This window comes from Chiloscyllium plagiosum, chromosome 10, assembly GCF_004010195.1.
Source record: "Chiloscyllium plagiosum isolate BGI_BamShark_2017 chromosome 10, ASM401019v2, whole genome shotgun sequence".
In the NCBI taxonomy this organism is placed as follows: domain Eukaryota; kingdom Metazoa; phylum Chordata; class Chondrichthyes; order Orectolobiformes; family Hemiscylliidae; genus Chiloscyllium; species Chiloscyllium plagiosum.
The window spans coordinates 35,236,471-35,256,326 of NC_057719.1; the positions used below are offsets into that span (position 1 = coordinate 35,236,471).

At 39.9% G+C, this 19,856-nt stretch overlaps 1 protein-coding gene across 2 annotated transcripts in view; it reads left to right on the forward strand.

The window, feature by feature from the left end:
- LOC122553504 (MAPK/MAK/MRK overlapping kinase-like) overlaps positions 1–19,856 on the forward strand; it is a 129,850-nt gene that overhangs the window by 66,811 nt on the left and 43,183 nt on the right. For both annotated transcript variants that reach the window (XM_043697359.1, XM_043697360.1), the window contains 2 exons: positions 1,400–1,578; positions 17,263–17,364. In XM_043697359.1, coding sequence (XP_043553294.1) covers positions 1,400–1,578; positions 17,263–17,364 — 281 coding nt within the window. The remainder of the gene's footprint in view (positions 1–1,399; positions 1,579–17,262; positions 17,365–19,856) is intronic.

Below are 19,856 nucleotides of genomic sequence, written 5' to 3' on the forward strand. Positions count from 1 at the left end.
GTAAATGATATTTGGAGCCCAGAGAGATAGAGAACAATGCTTGGGCAGACAAAGGAATGGGTAATGGTCAGCCGGGAGAATCAAGAGTTGCAAATGGGAACTATTAGTAGATTACAATGGGTTGGTTGTGGTAGCAGCCCACATGATGACAAGGCCTGGGGATTGGGGTAGGGACATGGAAAAATAACTCAGTATTGAGTCCTAAAACTGCAGGGTCCCCAAGTTGAAAATGAGTTGCTGTTCTTTCAGTTTGTCCTGATCTTTACTGAAGCACTGCAACTAACATGAGAGAGAGATGTTAGCCAGGGAACAGGAAGTTTAGGGTTACTTTTGTGGTCAGAATTTAAGTGTTCTACAAAGTTGTTGCCTCTGCTTAATGTTAATTCTGCTATCTTTACACACTTGCTGTCAGACCTACTGATTTTTTTTCCAGTAACTTCTGTTTTATTAGGGTCAATTTTGTTTGTTTCTCTGAAGCATGTGAGAAATAGATAAGTTCCTGGAAAAAGTAATTAATTTTAATACTATGGGTGTACCCCTACACCACAAGGTCTGCAGCAGTTCAAGTAGGGGATTGGCTGCTTGAGGGCAAATAGGGATGAACAACAAAATCTGGCCTTACCAATGATTCCCACATCCCATGAAAGAAAAATATATAATTTTTTATGTCTTTAGAACCACCTCTTGGCAAGGTAGGTATGGACAATGAAATTCATCAGTCTCCAACACACCAATTCAGCCTTTTGTTGACCGAGGACCAAGATCTCAAATACAAGACTAAGGTCATGGTTTATTGGGGAGCAGTGATCCCTGCTCTTCTATGTTCTTTAGAGACTTGGATGTGAGCTGTTGTTTGAGCAATAAGGATTGATGTCCATCTAGAATTTGTGCTTCCCTGCGGAATGTGATTGGATAGTCATGTTTAAGAAATTATGAATAAAGTATGTTTTTGTTATGAAATGAACAGCTATCTTTTAAAATTGGTTATTGAGGGCTATGTAATGGTTTGGGTATTTTACTGAAATAAAATGTTAAAAAGAAAAATTCAAATGGTAATACGTGATTGTTTAGTGAGTTTGATTACAATATTTAGAGAGAAATCGATTGAAAGAGAAGCTAGCTGTGCCTCAAATTAAAATTTATTAAATTACTAATGCTCACTAAAATGGAAACCTGTATTTATATCATGATCAGTTCTGTTAGCTGAGGTTAGTCCCTTCTTCCATTTGGTCCCTTGGATGACTCCAACTTAGTCCAATAAAATCATTTAGAAAAGGAAATTGAAGTAGACAAATGAAGTGGATTTTATGATCTTTTCTGTAACTGGTCAGTTTATTCCAATAGAAAGATGATATTGGTAACTATTCCATGTTTTAAATATGCTGGGTTTACCTTGCAGCAAAACGTGCTGAAGTTGGCAGATTTTGGTTCGTGTAGGAGTGTCCTCTCAAAGCAGCCATATACAGAATATATTTCTACCCGATGGTATAGAGCCCCGGAATGTCTTCTTACAGATGGGTACTACAGCTTCAAAATGGACATCTGGAGCACAGGCTGTGTTTTCTATGAAATAACAAGGTGAACTTTGAATTCTACTGTTATCGAAGTATTATGTGATGTTGTTGAAAAATGTTTGTCCTAGACCAGAAGATGTAAGAACAGAAAAAGCCATTTGGCACATCAGGGCTTCTTTGCCATTCAGTGACATCAAGGCTAATCTGATAATCCTCAACTCCATTTGCCTCAACCAAGTTTCCCTTAACCCTTGATTTCCTCACTGGCTAAAAGTCTGCCTATCTCACCTTCGAATTAGACTCTAGAGCCTTCTGTGGTAAAGAATCCACAGAATCATGACCCTCCGAAGGAAGAAATTCCTCCTCATCTGTGCTGTAATTGGGCAACCCTGTACTCTGAGAATGTCCCCTCTGATGCCAGATTCTCGCACAAGTGGAAGCATCTTCTCCGCATCTACCCTGTCAAGTACCCTAAGAATCATAAGGTTGCGCCTCATTCTTCTAAATTCCCAATGAGTACAAGCTCTCCTCAAAGGATAGTCCCTCTATATCAGAGATCAACTTAGTGAGCCTTCTCTGGACTGTGTCCCTTAGAAAAGGGAACCAAAACTGTTCAGTTTTCCAGCTGTGGTCTAACTAGTGTCTTGTATAGTTTTAGTAAGACTTACCCTAATTTTATATTCTGTTTCCTTTGAAATAAAGGACAACATTTTGTCTGCTTTCCTTATACCTGCTGAACTTGTATGTTAGCTTTTTTGTAATTTATGCACAAGGCTTCGAAATTGTCTTCTGTAGATTTCTGCAGTCTTCTTCCATTTAAATAATATTCATCTCCTCTTCTCACTGCTAAGGTGCAAAATCTCACACTTTCCTACAATACATTTCATGTGCCAAGTTTCTACTTAGTCACTTGACCTATCTTTATTCTTCTGCATTCTCTTTGTCATTCCTGACTCACTTGCCTTCCCACCTATCTTTATGTTATCTGCAAACTTGACTGCTACATTTTTACTTTCCTCATCCAAGTCATTTATATATGTGACCCCAACATTGATCCTTGTGATTCTCCATTCATTTTGGGTTGCCATCCTTTAAAATGTCCCTATCCCTTTGTCCAAACTTTCTGCCTTCTATTAGTTAGCAACTCCTCAATGTATGTTAATATATGACCTCCACAACCATGGGCTCTTATCTTATTGAATACCCAAATATGTTCTGGATGTAGGTTTGCTCGCTGAGCTGAAAGGTTGATTTTCAGACATTTTGTCACCATACTAGGCAACATCTTCAGTGAGCCTCCAGATAAAGCACTGCCAATGATTCCTGCTTTCTTTTTATATGTTTGGGTTTCTTTGGGTTGGTGATGCTGTTTCCTGTGATGTCATTTCCTGTTATTTTCTCAGGGAGTGGTAAATGGGGTCCAAGTCAATGCGTTTGTTGATAGTGTTCCTGTTGGAATGCCAAGCTTCAAGGAATTCACATGCCATTCCTGAAGAAGGGCTTATGCCCGAAACGTCGATTCTCCTGTTCCCTGGATGCTGCCTGACCTGCTGCGCTTTTCCAGCAACACATTTTCAGCTCTGATCTCCAGCATCTGCAGACCTCACTTTCTCCTCAATGAATTCCTAGAAGCATGGCATTCCAACCAGAGTTCTATCAACAAACACATTGACTTGGACCCCACTTACTACCTCCTGAGAAAATAACAGGAAATGACATCACCAACCCAAATAAACCCAAACATATAAAAAGAAAGCAGGAATCATCAGCACTTTGTCCACAGGCTCACTGGTGTTGCCTAGTATGGTGACAAAATGTCTGAAAATTAGCCTTCCAGCTCAGTGAGCAAAACTACATCCAGAATCTCAACCTGAACTAGAAATCTTCTCAAAACTTGCTAACCCAAATATGTGCTAACTTATACCAACTGGAAATCCAAATATATCACATCCTCTTCTTTCCCTTTATCCTATTTCTTACCTCTTTACTCTTCATAAAGTCTTGCTGACTCTGCTTGATTATATTATGTGTTTTCAAATGCTCTGCTATTGCATGCTGTACAGTACACCCTACATTTCCCAACAACTGACATTAAGTTAACTGGCATTTTTTTTTTACCTCCTGTGTTTTTGAATAAAGGTGTTACTTTAGCAGGTTTCCAAGTCTCCAGAACTTTTCCAGAATCTAAACAATATTGGAAGCAACTTCTTTTAATATCCCATAAGGTTCAAGAAACTTAGTCTTTCGCCCCAGTAGATTGTTTAGTACTTTTTCTGTAGTCATAATTACTTATTTCCTCTCCCCTTTTTCCTCTTTAATTAGATGGTATTTTTAATATTTTTTATTGTGAGTACTAATGCAAATTATTTAAACTCCTCTGCTGTGGGGGGAAAAGAAACCGGAGCATGCAGATACGAGGAGAACATTAAAACTTCTCACAGACAGTCACCCGAGGTGGAATCAAACGCAAGTCCTTTGCGCTGTGAGGCAGCAGTGCTAACCACTGAACAATCATGCCACCTTATGATACACTGTGGTCAAATAGCCCATCATGAAAACTGGGCGACTGACAAAAAGGAAACCAAGGAACCATATCTTGGCAGAATGAAGTTATGAAGCAATAACAACAATTTATATGATGCTTTTAATGTAATAAAATAGCTGCAGCTCTTCACAAGAACATCATTAAACAAATAATGGGTGAGCAAAACTTGGTAGGTTTAAGTCAGGGTGACCTTAAAGAGGTTTATAAAATCATGAGGGGCATGGATAGAGTAAATAGACAAGATCTTTTCCCTGGGGTGAGGGAGTCCAGAACTAGAGGGCATAAGTTCAGGATGAGAGGGGAAAGATATAAAAGGGACCTAAGGGGCAACGTTTTTCATGCAGTGGGTGGTGCGTGTATAGAATGAGCTGCCAGAGGAAGTGCTGGAGACTGGTACAAATTACAGCATATAAAAGGCATCTAGATGGGTTTATGAATAGGAAGGATTTAGAGGGATATGGGTCAAGTGCTGGCAAATGGGACTAGATTAGATTAGGATATCTGGTCAGCATAAACGAGTTGGTCGAAGGGTCTGTTTGCATGCTGTACCTCTCTATAACTCTGTGTTTCCTGATTCACTATCATTATTTCACCAGTCTCACTCTCTAAGGGTCCTGTGTTCCCATTAGCCACTCTCTTTCTTTTTACATATTTAGGTCAGTTTTATTGTCATGTATTTAAAGAAGCTCCTACTGTCCATCTTGATATTACTTGTAAGTTTATCCTCAAAGTTTATTTTCTTGTACAGTGCAGAAATTACTTGCCACTTGTCAGCCCAAACCTGCATATTTTCCAGGTCTGGTTGTATTTTGACAATGGTTGCTCCAGATCTAAGGAGTTGCAGATAGTACTGATAATTGTGCAATCATCAGCAAACAACTCCATTTCTGATTTTATGATGGAAGGAAAGTTGTTTAAACACTGAAAATAGTTGGGCCTTTTGAGGAACTCCTGCAGTGATGTCCTAGTACGGAATGACTGACCGCCAACCATCTTTTGTGGCAGTTATGACCCCTGCCATAAATGTTTAGCCAAACAGGAAGATACTGGATACTTAACCATTGACAAAGAGATAAGTTTCAGGAAGGCTTCCTAAACTGAAAATTTGGCTGATTGATTGAATAAATTATTGTCAAATGTATTGAGTGAAAAGTTTATACAATTGCCATGAATCAACAGCATTCTCATTAACCTAAAATTAAAAAGTAATTAACTTAAAGAGAGTCCAACCTTTTCTTCGCCGCCATTTATAGTCCCACACCAGACTTCACCAGCCCAATCCACTCAGCAGCCAGAGACCTGCTCCAGGTTTCACCAGCGCACATCATGCCGCCAGCAGAGTTTGCAGTTTAAGCATTAGGGGGTTTGGGAGAGCATTCCAGTAACATCAGCCCAGACCATGAAAGATATAGCTATGGATGGTGAGTCAAAGAGAAGGGTTTGTCATGTCCAAAATGTCAGTCAGTCAGAGGAACATGCAGTTTTGGAGGAATGTTAAAAATACATTTTTCAAGGCTAAAGGAGGCCGCAGAGTTAAGGTGGCAAATCTGAAAGATATCATAAACTTTATACATCCTCAAATCTTTTGAAAATTTTTCCCCTATTTTAACAATTACATATTCTTATAGTTAACTAGCAACTAATCATTATAACAATGGCTGTTTTGTTAAATACAAAGTTCTGATTTGTATGTTAGATATAAAGTAAGAAGCTCTGATTTAAAATCCAGTCAAGCTGGTTTGGAATTAAGTTTTAAAAGTGTTAGATGAAAGGAAATTCATATTAGGGTTTTTCCACATATCCAAGTACAGTTCTGATAATGATGGAAGAAATCACAGTAACCAATATGCTACAGCAAGATCACTCAAAAGAAAATTCAAGTAATATATGACAAGATCATCTGTTTTAGTGGGGCTGGTTGAGAGATAAACAGATAAATGACCTTTTTGTGGTTCACAAGTATGTTTGCTGCACTCTTTGAAACTTAAAAGAATGACAGTAAATATTATTGAATTATAAGATTCCAAAAGGGCTTGACATGACAAGAGTGTATAAGATCATGAGAGGAATGGATAGGGTGAATGCACTTAGTCTTTTTCCCAGGGTTGAGAGTTTAAGGAAAGAATAAAGGGGAGCTTGAGGGACAACGTTTTTACACAGAGGGTGGTACGCATATAGAATGAGCTGCCTGCAGAAGTGGTTGAAGCGGGTACATTAACAACATTTAAAAGGCATTTGGACAAATACATGGATAGGAAAGGTTTAGAAGGATACTGGCCAAGTGGGGAGAAATGGAGTTAGCATGGACGGACATTTTGATCGGCATGGTCCAATTTGGACCAAAGGGCTTGTCTCCATGCTATAGGACTCTGACTTTATGATAGATTCTGGGAAACATTTTCTCTCATTGGAAAATCGAGAACTGGGGTGGTCACAGTTTAAAAGATGGCAACAAGGAAATATTTCTGTTTGCAGAGATTCAAGACTTTTGGAATTTTTTTCCACAGCAAAACATGAAACTAGTATGTGTAATGTATTCAAAGCTGTTTTAGTCAGATTTTTGATCAAAAAAGGAATTAAAAGCTGATGGGAATAGCCAGAAAAGTGGAGTTAAGGTGACAATCAAGTTGGTGGTAATCTTAACATGGCAGAATAGGTTCAATGGGCCAAATGATCTACTCCTATTTCTTATGTTTGTTTGATTCATCTGTGGTATGTGGGGTGGCACTAGCTAGACCAACATTTGTTGCCATCCTTTATTTCCCTGGAAAAAAAATCCATAAATTGTGAACCACCTCAGTCCTTCAGGTGTAGTAAGAAGTCCTCAACTCTTAGTAATAAGTTGCAGGATTTTGTCCCAGCAATGGTGAGGAAATTACAATATAGTTCTAAGGCAAGATTGTGTGGCTTGGAGGGAACTTGTAGTTGGTGGTGTTCCCATACATCTGAAGTTCTTATTTTTCTGGGTTGCAGGTTTATACTCAGTTTGGGTTCCGCCAGGGCTACTTAGTTCCTAATGTCTTTATAGCTGTGTTTTCTCACATCCTCAAAGAATTCAATAAGGCTTGTGAGGCATGACCTGTCCCTCTCAAAGCCATGCTTGACTATCTCTAATCAATCTGTGCTTTTCCAAGTAATCATAAATCCTGTCTCTCAGAATCTTGTCCAATAATTTGTCCACCACTGGCGTATGACTAACTGCTCTGTACTTCTCAGGGTTATTCCCATTCCCTTTCTTGAACATTTGCCAGACTCTAATTATTTGGTACTACTCCAGTGGACAGTGAGAACACAAAGATCATCGCCAAAGGCTCAGATATATCTTCTCTTGCTTTCCATAGTAACTTTGGGTATATCCCGTCTGGCCCAGGGGACTGATCTATCCTCATGTTTTTCAAAATTTTCCAGCATATCCTCCTCCTTAACATCAAACTGTTCTAGCATATCAGCGTGTTTTACACTGTCCTTACAAACAACAAGGTCCCTCTCAGTAGTGAATACTGAAGCAAAGTATTCAGTAAGGACCCCCTTCCACCTCTGACTCCAGGTACAAATTCCCTTCAGTATCCTTGATCAACCCGACCCTCACTCTGGCCCTCCTCTTGTTCTTCACTTAAGTGTAAAATGCCATGGGGTTTTCCTTAATCCTACCCACCAAGACATTTTCATGCCCCCTTCTATCTGTCCTAAGTCCATTCTTCAGTTTCTTCCTGGCCACCTTGTAACACTCTAGAGCCCAGTCTGATTCTTGCTTCCTCAAGCTTAAGTAAGCTTCCTTCTTCCTCTTCATGAGATGTTCCACATTTCTTGTCACCCGAGGTTCCTTCACCTTACCATCCTATCCTTGCCTTAGTGGGACAAACCTATCCAGCACTCGCAGCAAGTGCTCCTTAAACAATCTCCACATTTCTTTTGTGCATTTCCCTGAGAATATCTGATCCCAATTTATGCTCCATACTTCCTGCCTAATAGCATGGTTATTCCCGCTCCTCCAATTAAACACTTTCCCATACCGTCTGCTCCTATTCCTCTCCATGAGTACAGTAAAGGTCAGGGAGTTGTAATTACTGTCACCGAAATGCTCTCTCACTGAGAGATCTGACACCTGACCTGGGTTGTTGCCAAGCATCAAATCCAATATGGCCTCTGTTACGACACTGTGTAAACCCTCCTGCTTAATTTAAACCAGCAACACAAAAAAGATTTATCCCGAGGAGTCATCTGTGAAAATTCGAGAGGCCAAGAACTATTTAAAGAGGAAATTAACGACTTCATTTCTTAAGGTATAACAATTATTTACAACCCCTTCCTCTAATCTATCTTTTACTTTCTGCCTCTACAATTCTAGTCCGATATAACCAACCCACCTACCCGATTTAGGATTAGCCAAAAATTCAAGTTTTCAAAACCAGCCAGCTGTCAAACCTTCTGTTTGGATCTTCCTGTGTCTTCTTTTCTTCTTCTTATGCTTCACGTGTCATGGATCGATAAAGATACATTTAAGAGAGCTAGTCTCCAGACGGTCTGCAGATGTTGGTGCTTGGCAGTTCTCCTCTCAACTGTTCAATTTTCCATGGTCTTATACTCTCAAAGAATCGGATTGTGTCATTGGCTTTTAAGATTGTCAATATACTAAATTCAAACTTGATTGGAGTTTGGGTTTTTTTTTTCGGGGGGTATAATTTATACTGATTGGCCTAATTCGAATTTGTTTTTGCGTTCAGGCAACCAGCTTTCGACCAAGTGTTACATTGTTACCTTATTCAGAACCCTTGGTGCTGTGTCAGGTAGTTCTGCTAGCTTTTAACTCTCTTAAACGTACAGTACACCCACATCTTCCTAATACTACCCCTCTAATTGGCCTGTCTACATACTGAGTCAGATGTCCTTCCTGGACACATCTGATAAAATCTGCTCCATCCAAAGTATTCGCACTAAGGAGGTTCCAATCAATATTAGGGAAGTTGAAGTCACCCATGGCAACAACCCTGTTACTTCTGCACCTTTCCAAAATCTGCCTCCAATCTGCTTCTCCCTATCTCTGTTGCATATGGGGGGGTCTGTAGAAAACTCCCAATAAAGTGACTGCTCCTTTTCCAGTTTCTGACTTCCATCCCTAATGACTCAGTAGACAAACCCTCCTCGATGACCTCCCTTTCTGTAGCTGTGATACTGTCCCTGATTAGCAATGCCACTTCCCCACCTCTTTTACCTACCTCCCTGTTCGATTTGAAATATTTAAACCTTGGAACATCTAACAATCATTCCTGCGTCAGTGATATCCAAGTCTTCGTAATGGCCACAACATCATAGTTACAAGTACTGATCCATGTTGTAAGCTCATTGCCCTTATTTCTGGCACTTTTTGCACTAAAATAGACCCATCACACTGACTGCAACTTTGTCCTATCAACTATATGTTCTTCCTGACAGAGTCTCTGCACACTGTATCTACATATTCACCAGCTACCCCATCCTCTGATCTGTAGCTCCAGTTCCCATCCCCTACCTGAAGAGCTCTAGCAAACCTCCCGCCCAGGATATTGGTACCCCTGAAGATCAAGTGCAACTTGTCCTCCTTGTACAGGTTCCAGCTCCCCCAGAGATGGTATCCCAATGAACCACATATCTGAAGCCCTCCCTCCTACATCAGCTCTGAAGCCATGTGTTCAGCTGCGCTCACTCTCTGTTTCTTGCTTCACTAGCCCGTGACACCGCTAGCAATCTTGAGCTTTCTACTCTGCTCATCCTTGTAAGTGTAGAGGGAGGAAGAGAGCTTCTTCAAGGAAGGCATCCTTGTAAGTGTAGAGGGAGGAAGAGAGCTTCTTCAAGGAAGGCATCCTTGTAAGAAGGGCTTATGCCTGAAACGTCGATTCTCCTGTTCCTTGGATGCTGCCTGACCTGCTGCGCTTTTCCAGCAACACATTTTCAACTCTGTTCATCCTGCCTTTTAGCTTCCAACCTAACTCCCAATATTCATTTTTTCGGCCCTCATCCCTTTTCCCAGCTATGTCATTGGTACTAATGTGTACCATGACTTCTGGCTGCTCGCCCTCCTCCTTAAGAATCCTGTAGACCCAATCCAAGACATCCCTGACCCTGGCACCCAGGAGGCAGTATACCATCCGGAAGTCTCGTTCACGACCACAGAATCTCCTGTCTGTTCCTCTAACCACTGAATCTCGTATCACTATCACTCTCCTATTCTCCCCCCATTTCCTTCTTAGGGGAATAGCCATAGGGGATCCCTGCACTGACTGCCTATTCCCTTTCCATCTCCTGACGGTCACCCAGCCATCTTAATCCTGTAACTTAGGTGTGACTACCTCCCTATAACTCTTCTCTATCACCACCTCTGCCTCCTGAATGACCTGAAGGTCATCCAGCTCCAGTTCTCTAACGTGGTCTGTGAGGAGCTGGAGTTGGGTGCATTTCTTGCTGGTGAAGTCAGCAGGGACAGTAGTGGTGACCCTTAGCTCCCACATCCTACAAGAGGAGCATGTAACTGCCATAGCTTCCATCCCCCCTGCTCACAATTGCCAAAAGAATTTTTTTTAAAAACTTACCTTACCATCCCTCCATACACAGTCTTTTTTTAGTCAGAGGAGGAGGAGGAGGACAGTGGGAGGCACCACATGTGTAGTGTTTCAGGTTTAGCCACTACCCAAATTTATTAGTTCACTTACCCAGCAGTCCCCGTGTCCACTTCTGTTTCTGTTCAGCTTTCGCTGTGCTAATTCATGAGGTAAGTATTTAATATTCAAATTTTCCTTCCCAGCTGCTCCTGGCTTGTGTTCTCATGACTCCTACTGCTGATGTGGAGGCTGCTGATTCATGAGGTAAGTATTTTACATTCTAACTTAGGTTCCCAGCTGCCTTCTGGCTCGCACTCTCAACTCACACTGCTGAAGTAGATTTCTGACACTGCCACAATAGGCTTGCCTAGCAGTTAATATTGAAAGTGTTATTATTAAGTTAAATGTAGTTTCCAAGAGATTAAAATTGCAAAACTGCACAGTATTTAGGAAAATGTACATTAAGATTTAGTTGTAGAGTTTGAGTCAGAGTGCCTTTGGCAATGAGCATTAGTTTAGAGTTTCTAACGAACATTCACAGCTTTTAATATTTATTCCCAGTAATCAAAACTACAGTTTTATGTGGGAATGAAGGAAGATTAATGGGTGCACTGTGGTCTATGATTAACTTATTGCAGTTTTAAGAATGGTCATAAAATTAATGTTTCCAAACTGCTGATGCTTCCATTGTGTTTAGTAACTGCCTTATAATGATTGACAACCTTTCATAAATTTCATCCTTACATCTCATAGTACTCATTAATAAATATCTTCTATCCCTAGTTATTAACTGGTGTCCAGCCCTTTAGATCTATTGAAGACTTCTATTTATTTAAAAGTCATTGAATTGCCATTGCCATTGCTATCCTGTTTGGAAAGGGTACCCTTATGAATACTTGGAAAAAGGGGTGATTTGGAATGTTAACTGTTATATTTCAGATTAATTTGTTCAAGTTATGTTTTTTTTATTGTTACATTTTGTCTACAGAAGTGCTTCTTTCTAGGTTTTTCTCTTCTGTAATCATTATGTTGAGATGTTTTCTGTATTGAATCATATACCCCAAAGCCTATTTGGCACAGTATGCGTAAGATAGCTTTCTGAAAGAATAATGAATTTCATACCTAGTCTTGCTTAAGTTTTATAAATGTAACTTTTCCTCTTTGGTTTGCTTTAATTTACAGGCTCATGCTTAGGATAATGCTTGTTTTAGTTTACGCTTGATACGTTGAATTATAATATCTTCCATGTTCATCGTTACGCTTTCAGAGATCTTCTCAATATGCCCTCTACTGGAGTGATTTTGAAGAACTCCCTATGAAATCAATTTGTTTAAGTTATTCATTCACTTTTTTCAATTCACTTCCTTTAAACATAAAATATTGTCAGAATTGGAGTTGTTTATTAACAATTTTGCACTATTTGGTTCCATTCTCAATTCCTAAGATATGAAGCAATCTCTTCAAAGTTGCAACAAAACCTGAAAAACTTTCAAATTAGAAAAAAGACCAGCAATTGAGATTCACGCGAGACAAGTGCCATCTCCAACTAGATAGAGTGTAATTGCCTTCCCTTGATGTTCAATGGTATTTACCATTTTTGTATCTGACATTGTAAAAATCTAGAGGGTGATCACAAACTTAACTGGATGAGCCGCATACATACTTTGGCTACCACAGCAGGTTAAATGTTGGATAGTTTGTGGCAAGTGACTCACTTGACTCGTTAGTCTTTCTACTACCTAAAAGGCACAGATCAAGAGTAAATGGGAATACTCTCCACTTGTTTGGAGAGTATGTCTCTCACATCAGCCAGGTCAAGCATTCCATTTGACTGATACACATTTATCACCTTAAACATTCACTTCTTCCATCATCAGTGCAAAGTGGCTGCAGCATGAATCTTCCACAAAATGAACCACAGTACATTTCCAAACATCCCTTCCATAGCAGCTCACAAACTGGAATTTATTCCATCTATCTGGATAATGCAGTAAATGCATGGGAACACTGCCATTTACAATTGCCTCCCTTGCCACCCTGACTTGGAAATGTATCACTGTTCCTTCACTGTCACCCAAAATCCTGGTATTTCCCACCTGGTAGCAGTATGGAAGTACCTATATAACACAGACTTCAGTTCAAGAAGCATATCACCTCCCTGTCCTCCAGCACATCCAGAATGTGTAATAAATACTGTCGTTACCAGTGAAGCCCAAATCCTGTGAATGAATACAATTTGACTTTTGATATTTCTGAATCCCAGTTTATGTTGCCCTAATAATTCTGTGGTTGTTATCCCTCAATGGTATTTTAACTTCTATTTTCTACTTCTACTCTCCTGTTATCCAGGCTATATATGGATATCCGATCAATATGAGCACTGTCTCTTGTCACTTTCACCCGCACCAATCAACCCCATCGCCCCGTAGCTGAACACTTTAACTCCCCCTCCCATTCTGCTGATGACATGCAGTTCCTGGGCCTCCTCCATTGCCACTCCCTTACCACCTAACGCCTGGAGGTAAAACGCCTCATCTTCCGCCTCAGGACCATCCAACCCCATGGCATCAAACATTAGATTAGATTATTTACAGTGTGGAAACAGGCCCTTCGGCCCAACAAGTTCACACTGACCCGCCGAAGTGCAACCCACCCAGACCCCTTCCCCTACATTTACCCCTTCACCTAACACTGCGAGCAATTTAGGATGGCCAATTCACCTAACCTGCACATTTTTGGACTGTGGGAGGAAACTGGAGCACCCGGAGGAAACCCACGCAGACACGGGGAGAATTTGCAAACTCCACACAGTCAGTCGCCTGAAGCGGGAATTGAACCCGGGTCTCTGGCGCTGTGAGGCAAAAGTGCTAACCACTGTGCCACCGTGCCACATCCATTAATGTGGATTTCACCAGTTTCCCCATTTCTCCTCCCCCCACCTTACCCAGGTTCCAACCTTCCAGCTCAGCACTGCCCTCATGACCTGTCCTACCTGTCCATCTTCCATCCCACCTATCCACTCCACCCTCCCCTCTGACCTATCACCATTACCCCATCTCCATCCACCTACTGCACTCTCAGCTAGCTTCCTCATCAGCCCCACTCTCCTTCCATTTATCTCTCCACCCCGAGGCTCCCACTCTCATTCCTGATGAAGGGCTTTTGCCCAAAACATCGATTTTCCTGCTCCTCAGATGCTGCCTGACTGGCTATGCTTTTCCAGCACCACATTCTTGGCTCTGATCTCCAGCATCTGCAGTAATCACTTTTGTCGTCTTGTCACTTTCATTATGACATTCTTAAAGCAGATGTGTATTATGTTAACCATCTTCTTGACTGAATAATTTGGGTTCTTCCAAATTATATTTGATGATAAATTATTTTGAAATGCAGTGCTTGTTTCTAAGTAGACAAATTTACAATACATAAAAATGTAACGCATCACTAATCTATTTAAACCTCTGTTAATGATTGATCTATAAAAATGCATTGTGTTTAAATTAATATAAATTAGATTTTGAATATTGTTTTTCTGAATATTGCATGCTACATGTGTATATATTTGTATGCACTGAAAATCAAATTTTGTGTTATGATCTCCTGTTTCTAAGTCATCAAGTTCAGTTAACTTATGCTACATTTTCTGCTCCAGTAGGAGAATTTTGCCCAGAACTTCTATTTAAAAGGTTAATTGAGTGCGGATGTATGCTAGAGAATTGAAAAGTGACCAATACTGTGCCAACTTGTAAAAAGGTAGAAGGAGATTAGCTTCCATGATTGGGGAAACTTCAGAGATATTAATAAAGCACATCTGACTGTTGAGAAAATAGTTGGAAATAGCTAGCAAAAATTTTCTAAAAGGACAACCATGCCTGACAAACTACTTAAAATTCTTTGAAGAGCTAAGAAATGGAAAATGCGGTGATATAGTGTGCAAGGCCTTTAAGAAAGCCTTTTTTTAAAACAAATACGCTGGAAATTAATAGATACAAAGCTAAGAGGAAGATGGAAAATTAAATTAATGTTGTACAGAAGAGAGAAACTGATATACAGTTAATAGCTTTTCAGTGTAGTTTGGAAGTGAATTATATGTTTCAAATTCTGTTCATTATGTATATTAATGAATTAGTATTGATCTAAAATAATCACTCTGCCCCTTATTGCAAAATAAGGGATATAATTCATTCTTTAAAACAATAACTTCAAATGAAGTTACAAATGAAAAAATATTGATGGAATCATAGAATAGAATAGAGGCAAATATTTGGACACATTGTGTCTCTGCTGACTCTCTGCAAGAGCAACATGCTTAATTTCCCTTTAGCTGTCCATATTATCTCTCTCCATATGTTTGCCCAATTCAATTTTGAAAGTCGGGATGAAATTTGCCTCCTCCACCTTCTTTGATAATGCATTCCAGATCCCAGCCATCTTTTATACTAAAAAATCGTAATGTCCCCATTGCTTCATTTTGCTAATCATCTTAATTCACTCCCATTTTGATTCTTGATCCTTGTATGAACAGGAACCGTTTCTGTCTATCTACTCTGCCACTTAAATGACATGGAGGTGCCAGTGTTAGAACGGGATGGACAAAGTCATACAACACCAGGTTATAGTCCAACAGGTTTATTTGAAATCGTCAGGTGAAGTCTGACAAAGGAACAGTGTTCCGAATGCTTGTAATTTCAAATAAACATGTTGGACTATAACATGGTGTCGTGTGATTTCTGACCTTAAATGATCTATAAACATATATCTTCTGTTCTGTCAGCATTTGCATTGACTTTAAAGTTGAACCATTTAGTTTGTACTAACTTTCCCATTCTTTTAACAAAGAATAATTTCAAGTTTCCTGCAGTCAATTTTGTCTGTCTTTCATGTTTTTTCATGTGACATCTGCAAACTTTTAAATGTATCCTGTGTGCTAAAATTTAGGTTATTTATACTTATCAGGAAAAGTAGGAGCCCAATTCTGGGATTCCAAGGAGTCAACATATACCTATCGATGGTCTAAAAAACAAACAATCATCACCATTGTTTCATAGAGTCGTAAAGCACAGAAACAGACCCTTCATTCCAACCAGTCTATGCTGAATATAATCCCAAACTAAACTAATCCCACCTGCCTGCCCCAGGCCCATATCCCTCCAAACCTTTCCTATGCATATATCCATCCAAATGCCTTTTAAACTTTGTAATTGTGCCTGAAACCATCACTTCCTCCGCAAGTTTATTCCACATGTGTAAAAAAAATTTACCTCTCGTGTCTTTTTTAAAATCTCTTTCCTCTGACTTTAAAAATGTGCCAACTAGTCTTGAAATTCCCCATCTTAGGGAAAAGACAACCACCATCAACTCTATCTGTACCTTTCACTCACACACTTAATCTTTTTCTATACTGCTTTTATTCCATGGGGTGTAACTCTGCTGACAGGCTTGTTGTGAGGCATTTTTTCAAAAAGCCTTTTGGCTCTCCACGTACATCACCAAAAATACCTATATCAACTGGCTGTGTTACTTCCTCGAAAAGCTCAAGCAAATTTCCTTTAACAAATCCATGTGGCTTTCCTTAATCCATATTTGTTCAAGTGACTGAGACAAAAACTGAAACATTTATTTCAGATTTCAATGGTTCTTTGTTTATTTTTGTCCAAGTGAGTGTTAGTTTTGTTCTGAATACACTGTAGTTACTTATAAAAGGTTTCCCGTCATAGAGATTAATTGGCTGGTTTGTAGTTTATTGGCTCAGCCTTGCATCATTTATTGAGCAAGAGTATAACATTTCCAATCTCCATTCCTCTGGCACCACACCTGCATGTAAGGCGGTTTGGAAAATTTTGGCCAGTGCCATTGGAATTTCCTTACTTTCCTCCGTATCCTTGGATGAATCTCATTCAATCCTTATTAACTTTACATTCAGAATGGTGGGTGAAAGAACTGAGGAATTTTGAGATGCACATCAAGAAGACATGGAAGATGGTATCTCACAATGATAAAGCAGCAAAGTTAATCAAGTTCGAGGATTTATCACAAGTAGTATAGAATGTCAGAAACAAGTGGTAATAATCAGCCTGTGTAAAATCTCAGGCCCTCAGTTACAGTACTGTGTATAGTATAGAGCTACAACCTACAGGTAGGATGCTGTTGCTTCTGAGGTGATACAATGACCAAACTTTAAGATGCTGCCTGGCATGTAGAAAATAGAAATGTTTTTGCATTAGAGCAATGCAGATGCTTTGGTAATATGAAAATATAGAAAATTCTGAAAGGATAGGCTTGATAGAATCTGATGGATCCTATATATGAAACATCAAGGTTAAATGCAGAACATGTAAACCAGATTACAGGAGAAAGCTCTTTCCCAAAAGAGTTTCGAGGATTTCCATTCAGAATTGGTGGGTGAAATGGAAACAAAATCAACATTAAAAATTAAATTGAGTGGTTGATGAAAGTATACTGTAATGAAATGGTTACATTTTGAGATGCACATGTGGATTTGGTGGGCCAAAATTCTGTAACGTCTGTATCCACAGGTGAACCAGTATCTCCAACACACTTAATTTTTCATCATAATGAAACATAGAATTATTACTTCAGATTTATTTCCAAAATTGTTTTACCACAGTCTACAGCCACTTTTTCCTGGTTCTAATGAAGTTGACCAAATTGCAAAGATCCATGAAGTCATTGGAACTCCGAACTCTGAAACGCTAAGGAAATTCAAACAGTAAGTAGATCCTAAATTACAATAAATGCTGATCATTTATAGAATATTGATTTGGACCATTTACTGTTAATGCATTTTTATGGCCCCATCTCACCTACATTTCTAAACCCAATAACACTGGCTAAGCTGTGGTTATAAGGTCAATGACAGCATATACCTAAAAACTGTTGGCCATTGGATCAGGACCATTTGGACATCCACACTGCCACTATGGGGATAACAAGTGAGATATGACAATGCTGAACATAGACTGGGAGACACTTACTAACCACTGTGTGACCACTGGAAACTGACTATCCGGAAGGATGTAGGGAGAGGCAAGGTAAAACTGGAAACTTGGCTGTGTCTAACCTGTAAGATCACAAGATGTTTATAGAAGTATATAAAATCATGGGGGATATAGATAGGGTTAATGGTAGTTGCCTTTTCCCAACGGTGGGTATTTCAAGGATAGTGGACACATTTTTAAGGAGAAAGGGATTTTAAAAAATTCATGGGGGGGCAAATCTTTAACACAGGGTGGTTCGTGTGAGGAATGACCTTCTGAGGAAGTGGTGGATGTCGGCACAATTACAGCATTTAAAAGATATTTGGATAAGTACATGAATAGGAAAGGTTGGAGAGATATGGGCCGGAAGCAGACTAGTTTCGTTTGGCGATTATGTTCATCATGGCCTGGTTGGACTGAAGGGTCTGTTTCCGTGCTGTATGACTCTGTGATTATGACTGTGTAGAAGCAGAAGTAGATCATTTTGTTCCACCATTCAATGAGATAGAACATAGAACAATATAGCGCAGAACAGGCCCTTCAGGCCTCGATGTTGCGCCAACCTGTGAACTATTCTCAGCTCGTCTCCCTACATTATCCCAAAATCATCCATGTGCTTATCTAAGGATTGTTTAAATCTCCCTAATGTGGCTGAGTTGACTACATTAGCAGGTAGGGCATTCCATGCCCTTACCACTCTCTCGTAAAGAACCTGTCTGACATCTGTCTTAAATCTATCACCCCTCAATTTGTAGTTATGCCCTCTCGTACAAGCTGACATCATCATCGTAGGAAAAAGACTTTCACTGTCTACCCTATCTAATCCTCTGATCATCTTGTATGCCTCTATCAAATCCCCTCTTAGCCTTCTTCGTTCCAATGAGAACAGACCTATGTCTCTCAGCCTTCCCTCATAAAACCTTCCCTTCAGATCAGGCAACATCCTGGTAAATCTCCTTTGCACCGTTTCCAGTGCTTCCACACCCTTCCTGAAATATGGGGACTAGGACTGTATACAACATTCCAAGTGTGGCCACACCAGCGATTTGTATAGTTGCAGCATGATATTACGGCTCCAGAACTCAATCCCTCTACAAATGAAACCTAACACACCGTATGCCTTCTTAACAGCATTATCCATCTCGGTGGCAACTTTCAGGGATCTATGTACATGGACTCCAAGATCCTTCTGCACATCCACACTACCAAGAATCTTTCCATTGACCCAGTACTCTGCCTTCCTGTTATTCTTACCAAAGTGCATCATCTCACATTTAGCTGCATTGAACTCCATTTGCCATCTCTCAGCCCAATTCTGCAGTTTATCCAAGTCCCCCGTAACCTGTAAAATTCTTCCAAACTATCCACTACTCCACCGACTTTAGTGTTATCTGCAAATTTACTAATCCATCCACCTATGCCTGCGTCTGAGTCATTTATAAAAATGACAAACAGCAGTGGTCCCAAAGTAGATCCTTGTGGCACACCACTAGTAACCAGACTACTGGCTGAATACTTTCCATCAACCACCACTCGCTGCCTTCTTTCAGTAAGCCAGTTTCTAATCCAAACTGCTAAATCACCCTCAATTCCATGCCTCTGCATTTTCTCCAACAACCTACCATGTGGAACCTTATCAAAGGCTTTATTGAAATCCATATATGCCACATCAACTGTCCTACCCTCATCTACGTACTTGGTCACCTTCTCAAAACCTCAATGAGATTTGTGAGACATGACCTGCCTTTGATGAAACCATGTTGACTATCTGAAATCAAATTGATGCTTGCTAGATGATTATAAATCTTATCTCTTATAATCCTTTCCAAAGCCTTTCCTACAACAGAAGTAAGGCTCACTGGTCCATAATTATCTGGGTCATCTCTACTGCCCTTCTTGAACAAGGGCACAACATTTGCAATCCTCCAGTCATCTGGTACTAAACCTGTAGACAATGACGACTCAAATATCAAAGCCAAGGGCTCTGTTATCTCCTCCCTAGCTTCCCAGAGAATCCTCGGATAAATCCCATCCAGCCCAGGGGACTTATCTACTTTCACTCCTTTTAGAATTGATAACACCTGTTTGTAACCTCGATCCTTTCTAGTCTAATATAACATACCTCATTCTTCTCCTCTACAATATTTTCCTTTTCCTGAGTGAAAACCGATGAGAAATGTTCGTTTAGCACCTCTCCGATCTCCACAGGGTCCATACTCAGCTC